The 24949-nt window shown below is 38.4% G+C and overlaps 1 protein-coding gene across 4 annotated transcripts in view; it reads right to left on the bottom strand.

The window, feature by feature from the left end:
- Window positions 1-24949, bottom strand: part of STK26 (serine/threonine kinase 26) — a 54626-nt gene that overhangs the window by 12751 nt on the left and 16926 nt on the right. For all 4 annotated transcript variants that reach the window (XM_029930335.1, XM_029930332.1, XM_029930333.1 and 1 more), the window contains exons 3-4: window positions 9944-10174; window positions 1185-1241 (exon numbers count right to left, since the gene is read on the bottom strand). In XM_029930335.1, coding sequence (XP_029786195.1) covers window positions 1185-1241; window positions 9944-10174 — 288 coding nt within the window. The remainder of the gene's footprint in view (window positions 1-1184; window positions 1242-9943; window positions 10175-24949) is intronic.

Below are 24949 nucleotides of genomic sequence, written 5' to 3'. Positions count from 1 at the left end.
GAACCATGGACTGAAAGGGGAGGGGAGGGGAGGGGGTGATGGTCATGGTGGGGGGCACTTGTGGGGAGAAGCACTGGGTGTTATATGGAAACTAACTTGACAATAAACTATTATAAAAAAAAGAGTTAAAATATTACTTGATGATCTTAATCATCAAAAGACTTTATTTTTAGAAACAGCATACTCTATCATTTCTAAAGCAGGACGTTGCTAAAACAATATAAGTCATACAATATTCAAGATGGAGTGGTGCCTGGATGGATCAGTCGGTTGAACGCCCAAATGGAATTCGGCTCAGATCATGATCCCGGGGTCATGGGATTGAGGCCTGCATCAGGCTCTGGGCTGAGCATAGAGCCTGTTTTACATTCTCTCTGTCTCAAATAATAAAAAATATATATATGTATATATTTTTTTCAAGATGGAAGACAGAAATAACTTTGTGCAACTTCTTTGTTTTATAGGATATCCAAATGTAAGAAATGTATGTGCCTGGTTCACAGTCACAGATTCCATTATGACGACAGATGGCCCCAACACCCCACACTCTCATAGGCCGGCCAAGTGGCCATCTCTACTACACCAAGTTGCCTCTAGTAGTTCATACCGCATTTTAAATACAATGCCATAGTAATAAAGATTTAAAAGGGAGAAGAAAACAGCAGTGATAGAATCACACCAACTTGGGGAAAACAACCAATGTTTCTCAAAGGGATTTTGTGTGTGTTCCCATCTTCATTGGGCGGCACTTTTTCTGCTCACTACAGGATTTTGGTGTCCTGCTCTTTGCCCACTAAAATGGCTGTAGCCCTTCCAAGATCCCAAGAACCAGTTTTAGTGACACTGATCTGTAATACATATTTTAAAAATCCAAGACCATTCAATCTTTTCAGGGAAACACCTGCAAAGTAAAATTCTAAACTGATAGCAACTGTCACACATCGTCCTAATTTGCGGAGCTTTATTTCATTAAGCTATTTGCATTTCATATATACTCTAAAAATGTCAGCAATATGCCCAATCCTGCAAGACAGCTCAGTCTATATAGTCCTGAATAGAAAGCTTAATTTGAATGCATTATCTAAAGCAACTGCTCAGCTTGCCCAAAAGTCACTGCTTACTCTAATTAAAAAGAAAGGTTAAAGTACAGAAGGTTAGGTGTTTAATTATTTAAAAATACTCACAAGATCCAGTGCTGAACCACCACCCAGGTATTCCATTATTATCCATAATTTTGAACCCTGTAAAAGTCATAAAATAATTTAATCATTACAAGACTGAGCCAAATAACATACAGGCACAAAATGTTAAATCTAACATACTAATGTACTGGTTTTAAAATACAAGTTTAAGATTAGTTGTTTGATTAGCAAAGGACTATGGGGGAGGGGAAGGGGGAAAAATAGTTGGGGAGAGACGGGGCAAACCATGAGAGACTCTTGAATCCTGAGAACAATGTGAGGGCTGATGGGGGAGGGGAAAGGGGAAGGGAGGAGATGGGCATGGAGGGGGGCACTTGTCGGAATGAGCACTGGGTGTTACATGGAAACCAACTTGACAACAAACTATAAAAGCAAAATAAATAAATAAATAAATAAATAAATAAAATGCTTGTTTTATATAAAAAATAAAATGAAATAAAATAAACTTAAAAAATGTGTTAGTTCTTTGAAACCCAGAATATATTTTCCCACAGAATGTCACAAATAAAATTTCTGAGTCTTGACCTTTCTCCCAACCTATTTATCCTGTGATTAGCTAAATAAATACTGATTTTTAAATTGTTGAACAATTTTTATAAAACCCAGAAAAGATAAACCATAGCCTTAAATCATTTTGTCTGTTTGTTTTTTAAATTGTTTTGTCTTTATTTTGAGAGAGACTGAGAGTGAGCAGGGGAGGGGCAGAGAGAGAGGGAGACCCAGAATCGGAAGCAGGCTCCAGGCTCTGAGCTAGCTGTCAGCACAGAGCCTGATGCTGGGCTCGAACCCACGAACCGTGAGATCATGCCCTGAGCTGAAGCCGGTCGCTCAATCGACTGGCGCCCGGCCTTAAATCATTTAGAATGATACCAAAAGAAAAGATAGTTACATAAAAGAGTGAGGGGGTATGTGGAGACCTGTAGATATTTTAAAGTTTATTCATTTTGAGACAGAGAGAGCAGAAGTGTGAAAGGGGCAGAGAGTGAGAGGGAGAGAACCCCAAGCAGACTCTGCGCTGCCAGCGCAAGGCCTCACGTGGGGTTCAAACCTATGAACTGCGAGATCATGACCTGAGCTGAAGTTGGATGCTTAACTGAGTGAGCCACCCAGGCGCCCCAAGATTTGTCGAAATTTTAAATGGGGCTTCTGAGTTCTTCCCATGTGATTTTAGAGTTTGAGGACACTAGATATTTTGTCTTGTTTCAGTTTTTGGCTTTTGTTTGCATGTGCTTTGCCACTTTCATTAGCCACGACTAATGGGCATTTTTGGTACTCAGGTGGAGCTTAGAAAGAAATGTCCTTCTCCCTCTGCACCCCACCCCGTCCCACTGCTGAGGTAAATGTGTAAGAAAAAGGGAGTGTGTGGCCTACAGAGCATTCTACTCCAGGTGGAATGTACGTCAGTGTAAATTGTCCAAGAAGAAATGGGGCTCATAGGGGGAGTACATATCTATAGACTTCAAATCAGGTGTACACACACATGCACACAGACACCCTTCAGCTCTATCAGATACAAATCAGAATAAACCATTGAATCTTTTCCTTTCAGCTCTAGCTTGAAATACTAGGGACACTTCTCTCCCCATATCATTTCATGAGTGGTAGTCTCTGAATTTTTGTGGCACCACAGTATTGGCTGTAAGTGGAACAGTTGATTTTACTATACTGGCAAGTAGCCAAGTTGTGAGTGGCTTGTGTCCTAAAAGTCCATTTTAAGTAAGATGTTTAGAATTTGGAAAGCAAGCATTTTCCCATAAAAATAATGTCTAGGTTCCTGGGGTAACCCCCCCCCCAAAGGCAGTTTAACACGGAAGTATCCATGGTACAGCATGAGGAGTGCCAGAGAAACAAACCACTATTTATATCATAACAATGTTTCTGGAGGCAACACACTCAGTGTTGTGCTTCACCCTGCGATGCCAGGAACACATTTTTCACCTTTACGGCCCCAGCTGTGGGATGAAGATTCTCGAGCTACTGCCGGTCGCCATGAAACTCTAAAATCGCTAAGAAGTACTCAGGAGTTCCATTCAAAGTGTCCACGTGTCTCCATGAGGCTGGGGCCTTATCCTGGCAGAGAATGGCCCCCAGTAACGTGACGGTGGGTGGGGAGGTGGCCTAATGTTAGGGGCTGCGGAGGAAGTGCTCAGGTAAATTGAGATTTAGGGATTCCTCCTTTCTTTCTGAATGCTGACACCATGTAGGACACGTGAGATAGAGAGGTGAACGATGTACCTTCCCCAGCCCCCAGTCTTGATATCTCCTCTCCGATCATAGCCTGAACTGAAGAGAGAGCTGAGAGTCTTCACTAGCACCAGTGTCCACGGTAGGAAAAGAGAACAAATATGCCCCCATAACAGCAGGGAGGGGAATGGAGTTCTAGAAGTGGTTCACATAACTTGTTTTTATGTATAGAAATTAGGCACTTGGAACCTGAGAATTATAAGCCTGACGTGTCTTTATATTTTTGTCAAGAGAAGAAAAAAGTGACTCTCACAGCAGCGCATGGCCTAAGAAATTTTTCTTTTGCCACAAGATTGTTTCTAATAAGTACTACAATCTACCTTAAGAATTCAGAATGCTTCCCATTCACCTGATATTTAAAAGAAAAATGAAAAGATCTTATTATCAGATGCTTATTTGTTTTGTATTTCCACATGAATGAAAGCATCTGTTTTCCAGGTTTAAAATAATGTGTATCCCTTTTGGGGGTACCGATTCCAAAACAGAAACTTACCAATGATCTGTTCCTCACTAAGCAGTAGTCATAGAAAGCTTAAAATGTTATTAAAGGTATGACTAAGCAACTTCCAGATCTGAAAAGCAGCATTCTTCCTAGCAAGTGAGCTGTTTTGTGGTACCTGGGCTTGGAAGGAACCAGAGCCACCAGAGAGATTTTCTGCCTGCTTCCTTCTGATTACCACTTCTGGAGACAAGCCTCAGTTGGGGGTGGCCATAGGTTTGGACCTTCAGAAGACTGAAAAGACTCAAGACTGAAGCAAGGCCTGAGTGGCCTGGTGGGGGCTCTTCCCTGCTCAAGGAAGCTTCGCCCACAGAGGCTCTTCTTACAGGTTTCTTGTCCACAGCAGGGCTCAATGAAAACACCAATCACAAACAATACAAAACCAAAAAGAAAAAAACCCCCAAAACCCTAGACTCTATGCTTGTATTCTTTTGGAGGACTACAACTTCTAATGTTTGATTTCTGTGAAAAGATGTTTGTGTTGGAGAATGCAAATAAGTATGTTTGGCTTGCTTTTAAATAATTTACAAGGCTGAGATGATATCTACATACTGGTTTAAAATTCCCAAAGAGCCAGGGACTGTAAACCATAACGGTACATCCGGCATATTGAAGTACAGGAAGTCCCTGAAGGAAAGAGTCCACTTCTCCACTTACAAAACGATCCACACATTTTAACAACGGGTTGGAGGAGTAAATTTAAAGTCCTGCATCAACATGGGTGGCCAGGAGTTAGGAAATGGCTCTCTGTTCCAACATTCAGAACTCCTAGAGAGTAAGTGCTCCAGACTTGTACTATTTGCGGGGAGAACTGGAAGCCTAGTGTTAACAAATTACCTGTGTCTACAGTATCAAATGTGTCACCCCATGAGGCCATTGAACCCCATTGTTTGGTGCTAAACAGACACTTGGCCAAAGCAGGAAGAAGTCACCGAAGGACAAATGCTGTCTGAATCCACTTAAGTGAGGAACTTGTAGTTGTCAAAGTCATAGAGACAGAAAGTAGATGGTGGTTACCAAGGACTGTAGTGAGGAGACAATGGGGAGTTAACAGTTTAATATGTAGTTTCTTTTTTTTTTCAAAGTTTATTTGTTTATTTAGAGGAGAGTGAGAGAGAGAGGAGGCTGAGACAGAGGGGAACAGAGGATCCAAAGCAGACCCTGTGCTGACAGCAGAGAACCTGATGTGGGTCTCAAACTCACACACTGTGAGATCATGATCCGAGCGAAAGTCAGATGCTTAACCAACTGGGCCACCCAGGAGTGGCCCTAATGTGTACAGGGTTTCAATTGAGGGAGGTGACAAAGTTCTGGACATGGATGGTGGTGATGGTTGCAAAGCAGTATGAATATATTCACTGCCACTGAGCTGTAGGCTTGAGATGGTTACAATGGTCAATTTTATGACGCTTATTTTACCACAATAAAAGGGAAACATGCGGTTTACAGAACTGCAAGGCAAAGGCGAGATCATCTTGCCATATGCTTTACTACCCCTGAATCGTTTTCTTCCAGACTAGAATGCCTTGTCTATACTCTGCCCTCACCCAAACCATGTTCAAGTTCTTGTTCAGATGCTACTCATCATTGTTCAGGTTACGGTACTTGATATGCCCACAGATAAGTGGGTAATACGAAGCAAGTTAGATACATCCGTTTTCGGCTAAGGGGAGAGGCTGGAATGACAGACATGAGTTCAGAAGTTGTCAAGATAAAGTGGATGAGACTGACCAGGCCAAGTATGCATACTGAAAGGAATGCACATAGGAGGGCACTCAATAAATAAATAAAGGTCTGCTAGACTGAATCTAATATGGGGCTCCTTAGAGGTATGTTATATGAAGTGTAAAACTATATTTATTTGGAGGGAAAAACATTGTAAGAAGGAAAAAGTTTTACCTCTTCAATTTCCCTCAAGTTTTATAAGAAAACTCCAAAAATTTTTTTTTAAGTAATGAAGATTCAGAAACATTCACCATATTCTGGGACTAAACAGAAGTCTCAGGAAAAAGAGTGAGAAGGTCAAAAAACTTTGCAGACTGTATTCTGGAATATTTTACTTCAGTCATTCAATTTTTTTTCTTTCTTGATAAATATCAGTGGTGGTGTATGTGGAGGGGGGCATATTTCCTTAACATAAGCAGAAATCTAAAGGTGATTTTTAGCAGCAAATAAAGCATGATTCAAATTCTACTCAATGCCTGAGTGAGCTTCATTTAAAGATTTACATCGAACTAGAAAAATATTTAAAGATTATAAAAGATTTTTCCAATCTTATGAGATCAGAAGGGAAGGGTTTGCTTATGTTAGCACTCTTCATAAAGACTAACTTTGTCTCTCAAGAAAATCTGCAGTGAACTAAAAATTAAAGGAAAATACTGTGGTCATACTGATGTTTGTCTGGTTTTCACTCTTGTTTTTAAAAATGAAGTTATACAGTGAGCTCAGTCAAAATGAATACCTAGTACATTTTGTATGTTTCAAGGAAATCACTACAACTGAATACAGTTCCAGGGAGCATATAATTTTCTCCAAATGCAAGAACTTTTCCTCCAGCTTACAGTGAGGTCTCGGCTTTGTATGATATCCTGAGTAAAGACAACCTGAGAAAACCCATATCCTACTCTACTCAGTTAACCTGGCTCACAAAACCCCATGTCATCTGAAACGGAAGGATGTGCTACAGTAAAAACATGAGTCGATTGATACTGCAGTTCCCCGATGGCACTTAGACGATGTAGCCTTGAGTTATATTGACTACATTAGACAGAACCCTGTTATATTTGACGTGATTTTAGTTAAAGAAAAAACGCAAGTCCACAAAGTCCTACGATGTTTTAATATAAACTGAAAACAAAGAAGTTGGTCAATTTAAATAAATGTTTTCATATAAATTGAAAACAAAGAAGTTGGTCAATTTAAATAAAGTCCTATGATATTTTAATATAAACTGAAAACAAAGAAGTTGGTCAATTTAAATTTATTAAGAGGTTATAAAATCATCAACTATTTCTTTTTCTTTGTGTGTATATATGTACATGTATATAGAGATAATACACACATTTATTTATTTTAATGTAAATAGATTCAGGATATAAATAATTAATATCAGTCAGCTATGGATTTTTACAATTTTATGAAGAAGTGATGTTTTCTTCAAAGTAGTCCTTCACACTGTGGGTGTGATGGGTAAAGGAGATAAAAATACTTTCATTTTAATCCTTTATGAAGACATCGTGGATAATGGCTTTGTATTATCTCAGACCAGTCTGAGAACATTCCACAGTCAAGATTTAGAGAAAACAAGCAGCTTTATTTATTTAAATATTAAGTACTTATTGGGTGACGGGTACATGTATGCTATGAGGGGAATTTTTTAAAAATGTGAACTCATAGGAATAAATAATACAATTATAATTCATTTGCCATGAGAGTACTGAATATTAATTAAAAAGGCTATAAGCACTTAACCAATAAGATAGTCAATTGCATTTCAGTACCCATGTTCAATACAATCTAGAAAACCCCATTTGAAATAGGGCTTATTTAATATTTTAAGTCAGTTACCAAACATAGATTATCTGTTACAGATGCCTAAGAATAGCAATGGTCTACGTTTGCTCTAGAGTAGTTCTGGAATTACAGGATTCAATCCAGAAAGAGTAAATCAGAATGAGCAAACAACACACACAGCAACAACAACAACAACAACAATAACAACAACAACAACAACAGCAAATTCCTGAGGCTGCCTTAAAGCAGGCCTGCTATGGGAATCAGGAGGGAGACCTAAACGTATTAAGACTGAGCAACCCCTCAGGATTCCTAAAAAAGAATCTGATCCACTAAATAAGTTTTGTAGGAAAGATTGCAAAAACAAACTATGCCACAAAGAATCAAGTAATTGTATGTACAGTAAAAGAGAGTAATGGGTAACACTTAGAAGAAGTAAATTGGGGGGGCGCCTGGGTGGCTCACTCAGTTGAGCGTCCAACTCGGGCTCAGGTCATGATCTCGAGGTTTGTGAGTTCGAGCCCTGTTTTGGGCTCTAAGCTGACGGGTCAGAGCCTAGAGCCTGCTTCAGATTCTGTGTCTCCCTCTCTCTGTGCCCCTCCCCTGGTCACACTCTGTCTCTCTCTCAAAAATAAACATTAAAAAAATTAAAAAAAGAAGTAAATTGTATAGGAATTACCGGCATTATCATCTCCTCCTGGAAGCCTCTCCGTCACACCACCAGCCTCCCTTCAAAGTGACAGAAGTGACTCCTTGCTTCTCATGCCCCACCTCTACCTTGTATGTACGTAATCACTAAACCTGTGCCCCTTTAGTGCAATATGGGATTTTGAGCTCGTTAATGGTAGGAGTTACTCATTTTTATATCTCCAGCACCGAATACAGTGTGGGACACAGAGTGCTTGGCTGTTTAATGATTTATCCAACTGTGCGTTCACTCCACATTCATCTAATTCATGTAATATGAGAATAAATAGGCTTTATAAAAAGAAAGTGAAATTCATGATTTCTAAATTGGTACTAACTAATATGGATAACTAGATTACCCTAGGGTTTATTTGGTCATCAGAATATAAAAAAATAGCATTCAGTCTTATGGAGACCAATAGCTAATGAGTTATAAACACACCCTTTTTGGCCCAGAGAGAGATGAACAAAAAACCAACCAACCAACCAACCAACCAACCAAACAAACAAACAAACAAAACCTTTTTCTCCCTTTGTAAACCCTGAAAAGCAAAAATCTAACTAATATTGTCTTCCTTTGTAAAATTTTAACATGATAAAAATTTTTAATATTAAAATAATTTTAACTCTAACCTGAGCTAGATTTTTCTAAGTTTATTTATTTATTTGAGGGAGAGAGAGAGAGCACGGAAAAGTTGGGGAGGGGCAGAAAGAGAGAGAGAGGGAGAGAGAGAATCCCAAGCAGGCTTCGCACTGTCAGTGCTCACCCTGATGTGGGGCTCGAACTAACAAACTGTGAGATTATGACCTCAGGCAAAATCAACAGTTGGACGCTTAACCAATTGAGCCACCCAGGTGCTTCCTAAGCTATATTTTTTAAATTTATTCTTCACATTTCAATAGACATGGGTCCTGACTTCTGACTCTGGAACCCAAGAACTCTTGTGGGTTTTTTTTTAAGGTTATTTAATTTGAGAGAGTGAGAGCATGAACAGGAGAGAGAGAATCCAAAGCAGGCTCCAAGCTGTCAGCTCAGAGTCCCATGCGGGGCTCTAACTCATGAAATGTTAGATCACGACCTTAGCCGAAATCAAGAGTCAGATGCTTAACTGACTAAGCCATGCAGGTATCCCTAACTCTTGGGTTTTACTAACTAAAGGGTATTCTATTATGCAGTCATGTCTCCATCTTCTGCAACTTAAGGTGTCTGCTAATTCCATGATCCTGGAAACTAAAATTCCAACTTTTGGGAAGGCGGGAGCAGATAGTGTTCCACTGACTCCACTTCCACAAATATTTATCATGCGCTTAAGATGTTCCACATCTTGTGCTAAATGATGTAAAAACCAAGACTGGTTGAACTAAGCTCCCTGCCAACAAGAAGCTCATAATCTGGAAGGAGAGAAAGATGTGTAAATAACCACCACAACTCAATGGAATAAATGACATACTTACGTATTCCATCAATTATGAGGTTGAGAATAATGTGTGAAAGCCCAGAGGGAAAGCTCTTTCCTGACAAAGGATGTGTCTCAAGGACCAGCTGCACTACTGCTGCTTCAATGACCCAAAGATCAGGTGTGGAATAACGGTGCAGCTGAGTGCTGGGATGCATTCGGCACACAGCTGTTAAACCTAAAAACAATCTATCTGGCACATTTGTAAATGGAGCTGGATTCTGCCGGTAGGCCAAAGGCTGCCAAATCCTAATTTAAGACATTGCCTTTCAAAAAATAGAATAAAAAAAAACTTATAATGAAAATACCTTATGACTTAAATAATACAACACACACATTACCTTTAAATACGATCCATAGTATTTTGTTACATATGAGCTGTCACACTGACTCAAAACAGTTATTTCTTGCTGAATGTCTTCAATTTCATCTTCGGCTTCCTCGAGGTCTATGATTTTAATAGCAACCACTTGCTGGGTACGATTATCAATCCCTTTGAAAACTTCTCCAAAGGAGCCTTTTCCAATGCGTTCTAACTTTGTGAACAGTTCTTCTGGATCGGCTATGTTATTCTTGGGGGGTGGGGGCAGGAAAGAGAGAAAGAGAGAAAAGAAAACAAATGTTTTGCATCAAATTTTTTGAAATGAAGGAAAATAAATCACATAAGACAATAACACATTTTTAAAAGCATACAAACTCCCGTGATTTCCACATGTGCTTTGTTAGAGCAATTATAATCCCAAACAGCCAGATAGTCCCTATTCTACCAGATCACCCACCCTAACTGGGTTTAGCTAATGCGATTACCACAAACAATCCCATACAGCAAAATGTTGTCTCTGATGCCTGTCCAAGGGCCAGGTACCTTTTACTTTGACATGGGCCTTAGCAACATTTTTTCTAGATAGATTTCCTCAGGCAAAGGAAACAAAAGCAAACATAAATTACTGGGACTACACAAAAATAAAAATCTTTTGTGCAGCAAAGGAAACCATCAACAAAACAGGCAACCTACTGCCAGGAGAAGATATTTGCAAACAATAAACCCGATAACAGGTTAATATTTAAAATATATTAAAAAACGTAGACAACTCAACACTAAATAAATAATCTGCTTTAAAAATGGGCAAAAGACCTGAATAGACATTTTTCTAAAGGCATACAGATGGCCAACAGACACATGAAAAGATGCTCAACATCACTAGTCATCAGGGAATTGTGAATGAAAACCACAATGAGATATTGACTTACACCTGTCAGAATGGCTGACAAAAAATAACAAGTGTTGGCAAGGATGTGGAGAAAGAGGAATCTTCCTGCACTGTTGGTGGGAATTTAAATTAGTGCAGCCACTGTGGAAAACAGTACGGAGGTTCCTCAAAAAATTAAAAAATATATGTCATATAATCCAGTGATTCCACTACTAGGTATTTAGCCAAAGAAAATGAAAATATAAATTCAAAAAGATAGATGTACCCGTATGTTTATAGCAGCACTATTTACAATAGCCAAAAAATATAAGCAGCCCAAGTGTTCAATGATAGATGAATGGATAAAGAAGATGTGGTATATATATGTGATGGAATATTACTCAGCCATCAAAAGACCAAGATCTCATCATTTGTGACACATGGGGTATTATGCCAAGTGAAATAAGCCAGATGGAGAAAGACAAATACCATGTGACTTCACTTGTATGTGTGTAATCTAAAAAAACAAAACAAACAAAACAGCCTCTTCAATACAGAGAACAAACTGATGGTTGCCAAAGAAATGTTGGGGGGCAGATTGAAATAGATAAAGAGGATTATGAGGTACAAACTTCCAGTTAGAAATTAAGTCACAGAGATGAAAAGTACAGCATAGGGAATATAGTCCACAATACTGCAATAACGTTGTTTGGTGATAGATGGTAACTACATTTATTGTGTGAGCACTAAGTAATGTATGAATCATTACCTTGCATGCTTGAAACTAACGTAACACTGTATGTTACTTATACTTCAGTAAAAGGGGGCCAGGTACTTCTTAGAATGAAGCAGTGGACTAGACAGGGTTTGCACATTAATGCAAGGGTAGTGATGGTGACAGAGCACCTAACCTGAGCTATAAAGTATGTAAACCGTTTAAAATTCTACCATTCTCCCACCAAAATATTACATCTTAAGTCTCCTTCTCTCTGATATTCCAATTACTCCACCCGTACTCTTAAACCACCATGCAAACAACACAGAATGCAAAAGGCTCAAAAACCTACAAGTCTTTTTCGTTGTCTACTTGGGATCCTATCTGTATGTAATGTTCTCATTGATGGCTGAAATAAGCTTCTCTGCATTGATCATAAATGCTGGTGCTCATTTGGAAATGGTAATACACTGAACTTTTGCAACTCATCCCACAGTAGGGATCCAGAAGCCAACATTTTGCTACAATAAAATCTAGAATCAAGCATAGGTATTTAGGTTAACAAATGCTTGGTATGACTTCTGCCCATAAATTCACTGTCCTTCTCCTGATTCAAAAACATCCTTCATCTTATACAATTTGGAATTCAAATGTTCCTCCTACAAGATAATATTAATATCATTATTTAAACCCATACTGTCAAATATATACTACTGATCCAGTAGAAACACAAGATTTCCAAACATCCCCAGAATACACGTTATTAATTTATACTTAAATGTGTTAAAATATAAAAGGATGCTATCTCGTTGTGGTGAGCTATATGTATTTAGTATGTCAATTGGACCTAGACTATTTCTGCATTTACTAAAGTTTTACCTACTCGACCATTTCAGGAGACAATTATAGAGTTAGCATGATCTCTTAGATCTTCTTTTATTAGACAACATGACCATCAAAGGTTATTTTTGTTTCTCATCAAGTTCTTTGCATCATTGTCATCAAATAGAGCCACTATGATTCCATTAAACTACTTGCCGTTGAGTAACCTAAAAACTTATGACTACTTTTACAGACTTTCACCAACTTTTCTTTTCTCAACCTGTCCAAAATTCAGTTTGTACATGACCTGCTTAATTTATAAGCTTCCCCATTCTCCATGATTGGATTTTTTCCATTCCTAAGAGATGCACTTTCCATGTAGTAGTCTCTTTGATATTTGCAAACTACTTGTTATCCCCTCCCATCTCTAATGCCCACATAGAAAAAACTATATCTTGGGCTTTCCATATGGGCTTTTAAAAATAACACAGATTTCCAGGAAGTTGCAAATGCATCTTTAAAGCTTACATTTTGTTCTACACCTTCTCTAAAACTTGAGTATCATGATCATTATTGACTTCTCTGGTGTTCCCTTAGCCTGACTTGTACTTCGCTGTGATTAATATTATTTAGCAGCTAGCCCACAAGTTTCCTCTTCCTAGTTTTGGTGATGGTTCTGGTCTTTCTAGTACTTTGTGGCAGAAATACTCACCAAAGCTTAGTGATAGGTTTACCTTCCGGTAGGTTCCTAAATTCAGTGGATTTGGAAAAATAAAAGGAACAAATCTTTCCATTTTTCTGATATAACTACAATAGAAATCTGAAGTTGTAAGTGTACCACTGACTAAAAAAAATACATAGTGTGCACTCCCTGATAATACACTCTGGACTGGCAAGTGTAGTCCTTTAACTTTATAACAAGATTTGTTGTTGTTGTTGTTCTAGTAAGCAACAAAGATTAAATCCTAATTGCCTTAATTCGTGTTTTAAAAGGATTTGACTGAAACATTAAACTCCAGGGAGAACATGGCTGTTCTATAATAAAATGAGTTCCTGAAAGTATGTAAACAAAGACTTAAAAATCAAGTCACATTTTGAATTTACAAAAAGCTCTGAAGTGAATCTTAACTCATGAATAGCTTCCCATCACAAATCCAGGATTACCATGTTGGAGAAAGGAAAAGAGAAAGTTCCCTCATTTACACAATGTTTTACAACTCTTCACGAGTATAACCTCACCTCCCTGTAGCTGAAGAATAGAGAACCCGGCCCCTGTTTACCAATTCCGGAATCTTAGATAGATAATACATAAGTTCTCTCTTTCCCTTCGCCATCTCACAGTTTATTAAACCAAAGTATACCAAATTTTTATTAAGATAGGTTTCCTTTCTGATTTTTGTGCAAGGGCAAAGTCAAGCAAATAAATGGTAAAGTAAACATCGCAAGTAATGCAATAAAAAACAATCTATATGAAGAAGCTGATTGGCCTGTTCATTCACACCACTCTTCTTCAGAGGCTTTAAAAAAATCAAGTCAAGTCAGCTCCCTCCGCATCCAAATCAAATCTTAAGAACATTAAAATAGTAAAGAATATTAAGAAACTTAATATTATATTAAGAGCTTCCAAAGGATATTAAAATCTTCTACTCTTCCTGTCTCTACTGCAAAACCTCAGTTGTCTACTATGTCTGAATGTGCATTCCCTTCTCAAAGCTGTAGCACGGGATGGAGCTCTAAGCTCTGCAGCAGCAAATGGGGGGAGTGGCTACATTAACTTCACATTGATTTAAAACTAATGGGAGTTGATTTATACATGCCCTACAAAAACAGGTCTGCGCAAATGAGAACCTCACAGGTCCACCTCAGGGCATGCACATTATTACTTGACGTTTTGTACTTGTCCTTTGCTTGGACTTGACTCTTCAGCTGTAGGTACATCGTTACAAACTTAAGTGTTAGACAGAAGTTATCATTACTAATAAAACAATAACAGCAGCAACAACGTTTCAGTATGGAAATACTCTTAGTATGTCTCAAAGGAACATCTTACTGTGGCAAGTCAGGGACAGAGGAGAGAAGGCGCCCTGCAGACTTAAATCACATAATCAGGGGGCTGGAAGGATTCATGATTCTCTAAGGACTCTTCACTCCCGGCTAAACATTACTATTATTTTAGAGTTTACTTATTTTGAGAGAGAGAGAGAGAGAAAGAGCACAAGGAGGGGAGGGGCTGAGAGACAGACAGAGAGAGAAAGAGAGAGAGAGAGAGAGAGAGAGAGAGAGAGAGAGAGATAAGAATCCCAAGCAGGCTCCACACTGTCAGCAGGGAGCCCGACGTGGGGCCTGAACTCACAAACTGTGAGATCATGACCTGAGCTGGAACCAAGAGTCAGACTTCTAACCAACTAAGCCACCCAGGTGCCTCCTGGCTACACATTAGAATCACCACTACAACTTTTCTAAAATGCAGATACCTAGGCCTTGTCCCCAAACTACTGATTCAGGATTGCTGAAATTAGGGCCTAGCAAAAAGTTTTTGTTTTAAAGTACTACAAACTATTTCCTACATAGTCATTTTGGCACCAGACTTGCCATCAGCATTGGGAACCACTGAGCAGACATCTGAAATCTGTACCCTTGATTATAGGGAACTCATCACCCCTATTTTTTCCCAGGCAAGCCTGTGGCTCCCTTCTAAGTGCGCACACTAAAAGTGGACAACTTGGGAGATTAAAATAAAACCAAAGGGACTTTGGTATTTATATATATACATAGCTCTATTTAAAAAAATTAAGTCTGCAATACTTGTAAGGACACATCTCTAAAATTAGTACCTACCCTCAAATAAGACCAGAAAAGTAATATTTACAAAAACACACACAATGTAACCCATACCCTTTTTTTTTTTTTTTGGTAATTACTTCAGTTTATTCCTTCACTGCTTGTAGGTCAGGACCCCAAGAGGCACCAAAAAATGGAGGTAGGATAGCCCAGAGTGCAGTGGCTCATACTCTTTGTATATATATCCTTGAACATTTTTTTAACACAATAGTCTATGTATTAATAGGGTACATAATAGTTTCAGATCTAATTGATGATGGTTTTGAGTTACCAGTCAACACTGGCAAAAGTAAAAGTTTAGCTACTAAAAAATGGGTACAAATTATGGGAAGGTGGTGGTGGAGAGGAAAAAAGGTTTCCCTGGAACCCTTTAGGGTCCCTGGCTGGGTCTGAAAATTAAACTCAACAAGGCAGATTAACAGAAGAAAAGCATATACATTTACTTAATGTCAGTTTTACATGACACTGGAGCCTTCATAAGGAAATGAAGACGTCAAGAAATGGTGAAACTAATGTATTTTGATGCTAGGTTTGAGAAAGAGAGAGAAATTGTGGAAAGATGTGACAGGACAAAGAGAATGTGCAAGTGTGGTAAACTGGGGGAGACTTAGCATGGCCGGTTTGTTCAGATTCTTCTTGGCATCCTGTGGTCTTTAAAGATAAGGATGCTCCTTTCTTTCTGGTCCTATGAGAACACCTCTCACATGAGGATCTTATGACCTGCTTCAGGGAAAAAGGGCAAGAAGGACAGGAAGGGGCAGAGTCAGTCCGAGGGACTTTCCTGCTTCTGCTACTTTCTCAAACTTCTTTAGCTTAAAAGATTCAACATGCTAGGGTGCTATATTTTGGGATAGCATATCCTGAACCCCATCAGAGGCATTAAGTCTAGGCAAAATCAGGAGAAACAAGAAAATTGTAGACATAATTAGAATTGGCTTTGAAGTTTTAATAGAATGGGGATGTGGAAAACCAAAAGTGGTAAAGGGCCAAAGGTACAAAATATAGTTTCTTTGAATCTGCGGTAAAAGAAAACCTCTACTCTGCAGCTGAGAGTAAAAACAATACATTTAGGGAAGAGGAGGTAGATTTCTCAGAGAAGCTGACCAGGAAGGGTCGAGCTCAAGTGAAAGAACCTTCAAGAAGCAAGAACGCAGCTGAGCAAAGCTGACCTCAAACTAGGTTTTGTACTTGCCTCTCTACCTTAATAAAATCCATAGTATGAATGCTCTTGGCTACATACTTTTTGCACTTTACAGAGACTGTGTACAGGCCTACCAGTGACTCACTGAAGTAGAGGGGTAAGCAGGAAATGATGTGCAAAGAATGTGCTAATGATACCAGGGTTAGACCTCATCGGGCTCTGTGCTGACAGCTAGCTCAGAGCCTGGAGCCTGCTTCGGATTCTGTGTCACCCTCTCTCTCTGACCCTCCCTGCTCATGCTGTCTCTCTCCGTCTCTCAAAAATAAATAAAAAGTGTTGAAAAAAAAAAGATACCAGGCTTTGAAAGGAAGGCCTCTTACTCTCTTCAAAGTCTTGAGTGGTAACACGAGGTGTGACCTGCTGTGAACTGAGGATGCCAGGACAGTCATAGAGAATAACCAAAAACTAGCCTGACAATATACTTAAGACTAGAGGTGTACCCACGTTGCTACCTATTTAAATTGCTCAGATTAATTCTCCCAAGCTAGAGAGGAATGCTTTTCTGGATTACTTCCATGTTTATATTACTTCCTGTCATTTAACAAGTAGAATGCATATAAGTCATTTTCTAGGGGCTCCATGAGCCTCAAATGCAATTAGTTCTAGTATGACTGCCTATGTTAAGATTTTTTTCAATTGCCCTATAACCATTGCCTCAAAGGTTTGTTGAGTGTTTCCTAATCAAGATACTGCCAGGAAAAAAAAGTTTACAATCAACAGCCATATATCTCTCAGCACTGTTTGTGTTCAAGACCACTGGACACTATCTTTTTAAGTTTATTTATTTTGAGAGAGACAGAGATAACGTGAGTGGGGGAGGGGGAGAGAGAGGGAGAGATAAAATTCCAAACAGATTCTGTACTGCCAGCGCAGAGCTGGATAAGGGGCTGCCATCCATGAAACCACGAGATCATGACCTGAGCCGAAAACAAATTATATCCTTTTGCTATAAAACCAAAATTGTTTTTCATCATGAACAGATCACGTAACTGTCCAATGCATACTCAGTAATATCCTTATACTTCAAGAATCTGAAAATTTTTAACCATTCTTTTAACCTAAAAGAATTTGAACAAATTAAAATAGAAATGTTCCTCTTCTCCAAATGATAGGATTTCTTACAATTTTGGAATCACTATGCTATTGATTGATCCCTATAGATATGCATGATTACCAAATATTTTATACTACAATTCTACAGAGGAGTGACCTGTAATTTTGACTTTCTGGTAAGGTTACTGTATTTGGCTAATTTTTTTTTCATGTCAATAACTATCCTCTGGAGTGTGGGAGGCAAGGTAGTGATGGTATTCTATACCATGCTCCCCATCGGATCCAATGTCCGGAAGTCAAGCGCTCCAATTCCAGCTTTATCAGTGATTTATTGTAACCCTTCACACTTCCACGACCCTTTAACACTAATGCTTTCTGTTCTGTTCATTTAAAAAGAACCTCAAATTCATGAAATTGTCCAAGAAGAAAAATAATATTTTTGTTCTAGGTTTTATATGGGCATAGCATTGTTCATATGACCATATGAATACGCAGATTATTTTAATAGTGAGAAGAATAAAACAAATTCATAATTTTTTCTAAAGTTTTGAAGAATGTGATGTTGGTAGAGTATTCTACTTTGTACAACCTCAGCTTCATATTACAAGTATCTGATAAAAGTTTATGGAATTCTTTAGAGACTTCAGAGATTTCTGCAGTAAAATATTAGCTGCACTATATTTTGTCTATGACAGAGTACGAACTAAGGTAAAAATTGGTATGTCTGTACGTGTTTCAAATTAAACATGGAGATTTGGGCTTGAGGTCAATTTTCTTTAGGTGGTCAGTCGTCTGAGTTTGTACTTCCATGCTTGAGAGCTCAAGCTATTTATCTACGTGCATAAAGAAAACGTTTCTAGTTTGCCTATCTCTATGGCACACTCACATTTTTGTATCCCTTTCAGAAGTTATTAGAATTTGCTTTTGCAACATACAGCAGGTGTCAAATTGCCGGGTTTTATGTAAATGCAATGAAATAAATGAACTGTAGTCAAAAATATAGTTACACAACAACCCTGGTCTTCCTTGTGGTCATCAGACAGCATTTTATCAACTCACAGTGGAGTCCCTGTCTTTGCTCACCACTTAAAAGGCATTTTTGAGATGGATGAGGCAACCCTGATCTTACTGGGAAAGCATAAAGTCAAAGGTCTCATACAGTATTATTTTGTGCTCTTAAGCAACAATTTAAACTGCCAGCAATTCTGTGCATACCAACAAAAAATGTGTTCATAAGGGAGAAATAAAATTAAGTTTATAAGCACTTTTTCATCTTTCCTTTAGTTTATTATTCCTATTTGTAAATGTACCTCATTAGCAAAAAACTTAGAAAATATTTTAGCGAAGGATAACTTCATTAGAATTATTATGAAAGGTTTTTCTTTTTAAGTTTTTTAATTTATTTTGTGAGAGAGAGAGCAGGGGAAGGGCAGAGAGAGGGAGAGAAAGAATCCCAAGCAGGCTCCACACCTACAGTGCAGAGCCTGATATGGGGCTTGAACCCATGAACCCTGAGGTCATGACCTAAGCTGAAGTTAGACGGTTAACCAACTGAACCACCTGGGTGCCCAGTATGAACGGTTTTGATATTGCAGCATGAGTAACATAGCAGTTTGAGGAGTTTCTCCTGATTTATGATTTTGAGTCTACCTCACCTTTAAGAACAAAAGAATAATTGAAAATATTCCTTCATCTGAATTCCTCCCACTCAGGAGAGAATAAAAGAGCTTCCTCTGGGCCCCTAACTTGCTTTCTCCTCTGTACCCAAGCTCAGGGAAAAAACAATGACGTAAGCAGGACACACGCTGGGACATGAAGAATGCAGTTCTTTACACATGTTGGTAAGACAGTTCAATTTACAATCAAGTAAAGAAGAAAGAGACATCTCTTTGATTCTATTGTCACTTTACCACATAGCACATTTTTCTAAAGAAAAAATGAAATGCAGAAAGAACCATAAGGAATTCAGCCATAATCTTCCCCCCTCTTAGAAATCCTTCAGAAACAGAATCCTAACAGGCCACGCTTTTATTAGCTCTATTTCCTACAGTGATCTTTAAATTCCTGTTATTTTAATTGAAATTAGAAATGTCACATTATTTTGTTCAGCCAGGTAAATCATCTTCAGATTGCAGACCTCCTAAAGGAAGTAACTAATTGTGTCTTTTTGACTAACTTTCTGGGATTTGAAGTTCTCTTAAACCTTTAATTATAGCCATGGGGAAGGGGAAGGAAACATCCTGCAAACAATCACATTCTTCTCTCAATAAACCAAAAGTCAAGGCTATCATCACAATAAATGCTGGATGCAAATTGCATTGCATCATTTAGCTCATTTCTTTCTGACCTTCCAGCCATTCTAAAGGAAAAAGGAGGTCTGGTTTCTTAGAAGTATTACAGAGGTAAAGAAAGCAGAGAGGTCAGGCAAAATTGCCTTAATTTTCCTTATCCCGGAAATTACAAGAACTTGGCGATTACATGTCAGCTTTACTATCTGTAAATTGAGGGAAAGAGGTGGGCTCAGTGATCTCTCAACCCCTTACGATTTTGACACTGTGGATTTGTGAGGTATTAGAAGCCAAGTTGCTTTGTCCTCCTCCTCTTATCAATAGCAGTTGCCAAACTCTAGTTTCAAAGCAGTCTTTAATGCAGGGGATGAATTGGCACTGGCCACACGGCTGATTCTATAGTGGCTCAAATGAAATGGCTCAAATGAAAAGTTCCTACTACTCTATTGTTCTATAAGGAATTCCGAATCCCTTGCAGACCACATTCTAGTCCCAACTCTCTGATACTATCAGAAGCATGTGTAGGAACCAAGGACGGATAAAGAGTAACAGGGTAAGTTACTGTCCAGACTGACCTCTTACCTCTCACAAGGGCCATGTCCCATGACATATGAGCGACTGCTCCAGGAAGTGAAGGGATATCAGAAGTTCAGCTTGCACAGGACCTAAGGTTCTGCTAGTCTTCCTCTAACTGTAAATTCACTCATAAAGTAATATTCAGAAAGTAACAAAATGATACTTGCCCATATACAAAACTAGAACCACCGACAAAACTAGCCTATGTACGAAACACAACTGCTTCGGTGAGTAGTAGTTTAGACGTACAAACTTAAATGCAATGCTCCATTGGGGAACAATTTTACTTTATTTTTGAGTCTTTGAATCATGCCATTTTCTCTGTCAACAACACCCTAAATCTTCCCCATCTCAGGAAATACCACATCTCTTAAAAAATAACAACAAAAAACACCTTTCCAACTCCCCAGGGTAACCTGATCACCTATCAGAATCAATTACTTCACCCCCTGCCCTCCCACATCTCTTTGGTTGAACCTCCATTACAGCACACATTTTATTATCTTTGCATTCTCTTTCATTGCCATGATATTTCCACTTTTAATGAACAGCTCATTAAGGATGGGGCTTTGTACGTAGCCTTTGGATGTTTGCAGGGTGTTGACTTGGGGCCCATCCTAAGATACAATCTTTGGCATCAGGTTATCCTTTCCTTTTTTATTTACTTTATTTAGAGGGAGGGAGGGAGAGATACTGAGAGAGAGAAAGAGAAAGAGAGAGAGAGAGAGATTCCCAAGCAGGAGTCTGACATGAGGCTTGCTTGATCCCACAACCCTGGGATGACCTGACCCAAAATCAAGAGTTGGATGCTCAAATGACTGAGCCACCCAGGTGCCCCTTGAAGTTATCCTTTTACTTGTGGTTTGATTTCTGACGTTTGCTGCAAAGGAGATGACATTCAATAAACTGAAGGATGTTAAAATAGGTATGAAATTCTAAGTCAATCCCTATTCTCACATGTGATTAACATAATAAAAACTTTCCAAAGTGACAACTTTGAGAATTTTTTTTCTTCCCACTGGAGAGCTCTTTAGGTTGCAAAACAGCAGTTCTTAAAGTAACATGGAACTACACCCAAAAGAGAGGTGGTAGTAGCCATACACACAAGGGTGCATATCAGTAATATATGCAAATAGGATTCTGCAAGCACATCCGCAATCACTATTAACCAGAGCCACATGACTACTTTGTGTCCTGGAGAGTCTAGGACAATTTCATACTCTAATGCAAAGATTAAAGGTCTTGAAGGGCGACAGTCTGTGCATCATTCTGCTGTACATTTCTTTTAATTTACCTGGGCTAAACACATATAGAAATACACAATTCAATCAGGGATCAGGCTTAACCATAAGCATTAATGTAAAATTAAGGGATTATTACTGACTGGACAGGATGTTACATAAATATGGTCTGGGATTGATAACGAGCTCTAGCTATAAAATATTCATTTGGAAAGGGGGATAAGTCCATACAATGAAAGGAAGACAAGGATTCTGTGAATACAGAAATGACAAAACAGGTCTCCTAATTTATTCAGGCCATTATTTAATCAAACCCACACACAGGGCACTTTAACATGATGGACACTGAAAGCCTCATTTTCTGCTATCCATACTGGAGGTATAATAAAAGGATACCATTCTAGTACTTTCAGAAATAAACACCTTTGGATGGAATTTAAGGCAGAGACACTTTATATCAGATATCATACTATCACAGATAATGTTACGGTGAATCTTTAGCACACTTATTAAAATGCACGGGATTAACACAAAATTGATTTGCTCACTGCCTATCTTCCTTCTAGATGGGGAACTCCAATTAAAATCAATAGGTTTGAAGCTTGTAAGCATAGTACTAAATTATTAACACCATGAGTTCTTTCAGAAAATTAACACTGATTGAAAAAGTGGAATTTTACATAGACTTACCTTTTCATTCTTAATGAGAAAATGGCTGCAGTATAATTTCCTTGCAACATTTTTCTCTTTAATCAAATCTATACTTTGAACGGATTTAATCAAATTGTATTTGCAAGGAGTTACCAAATGGAATCTTAAGACTGAGGAAAATTACCTCTTAGGTCCTGCTGGCTTTAACATTCTATGATCCCAAGATACTGATGGCCTGATGGTGTCAACAGCAAAGAATTTTAATCTTGGCAAATACAAAGAATAGAGAGGAGATACAAGAATACTCTAAAAGAATGGTCACTAATATTTTCAACAATCCTCTCTGGATTTCCCCAGAGTGAAAAATACCATCCGAGTGCCTGTTTCTGTGTATGTATGGGTGCAGGGCTAAAAGAATAATACTTACTTGTTAATTTTTATGTCCTGTCTACTTGTTTAAATCATTTGAAGCAGTGCATTCATGAACAAGAATACACCCAGAAACCAAGTAAAAAAAATGGGATGTCTGTGTTGTTACCAGTTATATCTGAAAACTTAAGGTAAGAAGATCTACTACAAGGAACATAAAAGTTAACTCTGTACTCAGCACTACATTGCACCCAACATATACGAGAAATTAGAGACATGAACAAATTTGTTATACTAACAAAACAGGGGCTGCATTTCAACATCTTCACTGAACTGAAATTTCTCACACCCATCTCCATTGTGCCCCACACCCCACTGTCAACAGCACATGTGAATATCCTAACCCCTATATCTAAAAGTACAGATTCAGCAGTTTCAGCCACCATTAATTTGTGCTGACATTGTTGAAATCTGTTCATGTTATCAAAGCACAACACTTGACAAATTAAAGATTCAAATAAAGGTGGGGAAATGCTACTGAAATTATGAGATATCTACTAATAGGAGTTGAATCTTTTATAATTGTTTATTTTTTGAAAGAGAGAGCATGTGCGCATGTGCACATGCGCACATGCACACACACATGTGAGCAGGAGAGAGACAGAGAGAGACAGAGAGGGAGAGAGAAAGAATCCCAAGGAGGCTTCACACTATCACCACAGAGCCCGATGCAGGTCTTGAACTCATGAACCGTGAGATCATGACCTGAGCCAAAATCTAGACTTGGACGCTTAGCTGACTAAGCCACACAAGTGCCCCTGTATCTTTTAATTTTTAACAAATACCATGATGAACATAAGGCCATTTACATGTTCTTTACACAACTGTGGCTAGAATATCTTACTAGTTAAAATTTATAGTCTTTGTTTACTTAGCAATCAACAAAACTGCAATTCACCAGTAAGTATAATCAATATCCATCCAGTACCAAATTCTAGTACATGTACAAAATCTGATTTTTTCCACCAAAAAATATGTTATATAGTCTCTTTGGGAACTTTAAAGGGCCATTTTATTTATTTATTTATTTTTTTTTTTTTAATAGTTTATTGTCAAATTGGTTTCCATAAAGGGCCATTTTAGTTTAGAACTGGAAGTAACCCTTATAAGGTACTTGGCATTTTTAATTTTATAATGACTGATTTCTAACTCGGGTGGGGTGGGGAGGGGCAATGATAAACACATAACCTCAGGATGAAGACAAATGACAAAGTTTCCTAATTAGCTCTTGAATTGCCAGAGCCAAAATAAGCTTGATGAGCAATTCAAAGCAATTAAAATGCTTTGAACAGTGTGCTACCCAAAAAGATCTGTGATCTATAACTTGAGGGGCCTTGAACCCTATCATTTTACAGCCCTAACCAGAGAGAAAGTACCACTCACCAACCTAATCCTCACTGCCTACCCCAAAAGGACCCATAAAACATTTCTGAAAACACAACCTTAGAACTCCCTTTGTCTTTTCTTGCCTTGGCAAATTTCATTCCTTTCTTTCCTCTCCCTGATCGGCTACCCAGTGATGCCTTTCCTGACCTTCTCAGCAGCCTGGTTTGAATCATATTTCCTAGGAATTTCTGGACAGACCAGAAGGGAGCCACGGCAAGCTTTCAGCAGATGAGTGGAAAAATCAAGTCTGTTTCAGGTAGTTCCATCATGTCTGCAACTAGCCCAGAGTTTACTTAGTGACAAAGGCCAGAATGCCATGATAAAAGAAGAGATGAGGTCTGACACTTTTTGGAAAAAAAAACCAAAAACACTGACAGATCTTCATGGTTAACTGAATATGGAGATAAAATAAGTCAGCAGCAAATTACAAATAGTGCCTGCTAGTCTTTTTCTCTCCCTTATCATTTTTTGATTTGCCAATATATGTTTTGTGGCTGATGGCACCTCCCCCCACTAAATCAAGTAGTTAAGCGGCATTTGGTAGAGCCTGATTATTTCATATGCTATGATCTAATGATTTTAATGCATTTTGATTAAGTACTATTCTCTGAGCTGCTGACAAGGTACCTGAGATGTTAATTGTAGGGTGAAGACACTCATTCAGTACAAGGAGGAAACAAATGTGATTATGTCTGACACTTAACACTCTATTCACTTTCCTTCTCTCATACATATCGCCATTTCATTTAAAGTGATAAAAGCAATCCGTGCCCTCCATTGTGTTCCTATATAAAATTCACTCGCTTTTATTTTCTTGCTCTAGAAACTAAGGAATATATTAAAATGTATCTGTGTTACACACACACACACACACACACACACAGTTTATAACATTATCATTACCATCACAATTTTCCATACACTCAACCACTAAAATTTATGTCTAGAAAACAA

The sequence above is a fragment of the Suricata suricatta genome, chromosome X, assembly GCF_006229205.1.
Source record: "Suricata suricatta isolate VVHF042 chromosome X, meerkat_22Aug2017_6uvM2_HiC, whole genome shotgun sequence".
NCBI lineage: Eukaryota > Metazoa > Chordata > Mammalia > Carnivora > Herpestidae > Suricata > Suricata suricatta.
This window is presented reverse-complemented; position numbering and strand designations above follow the sequence as displayed.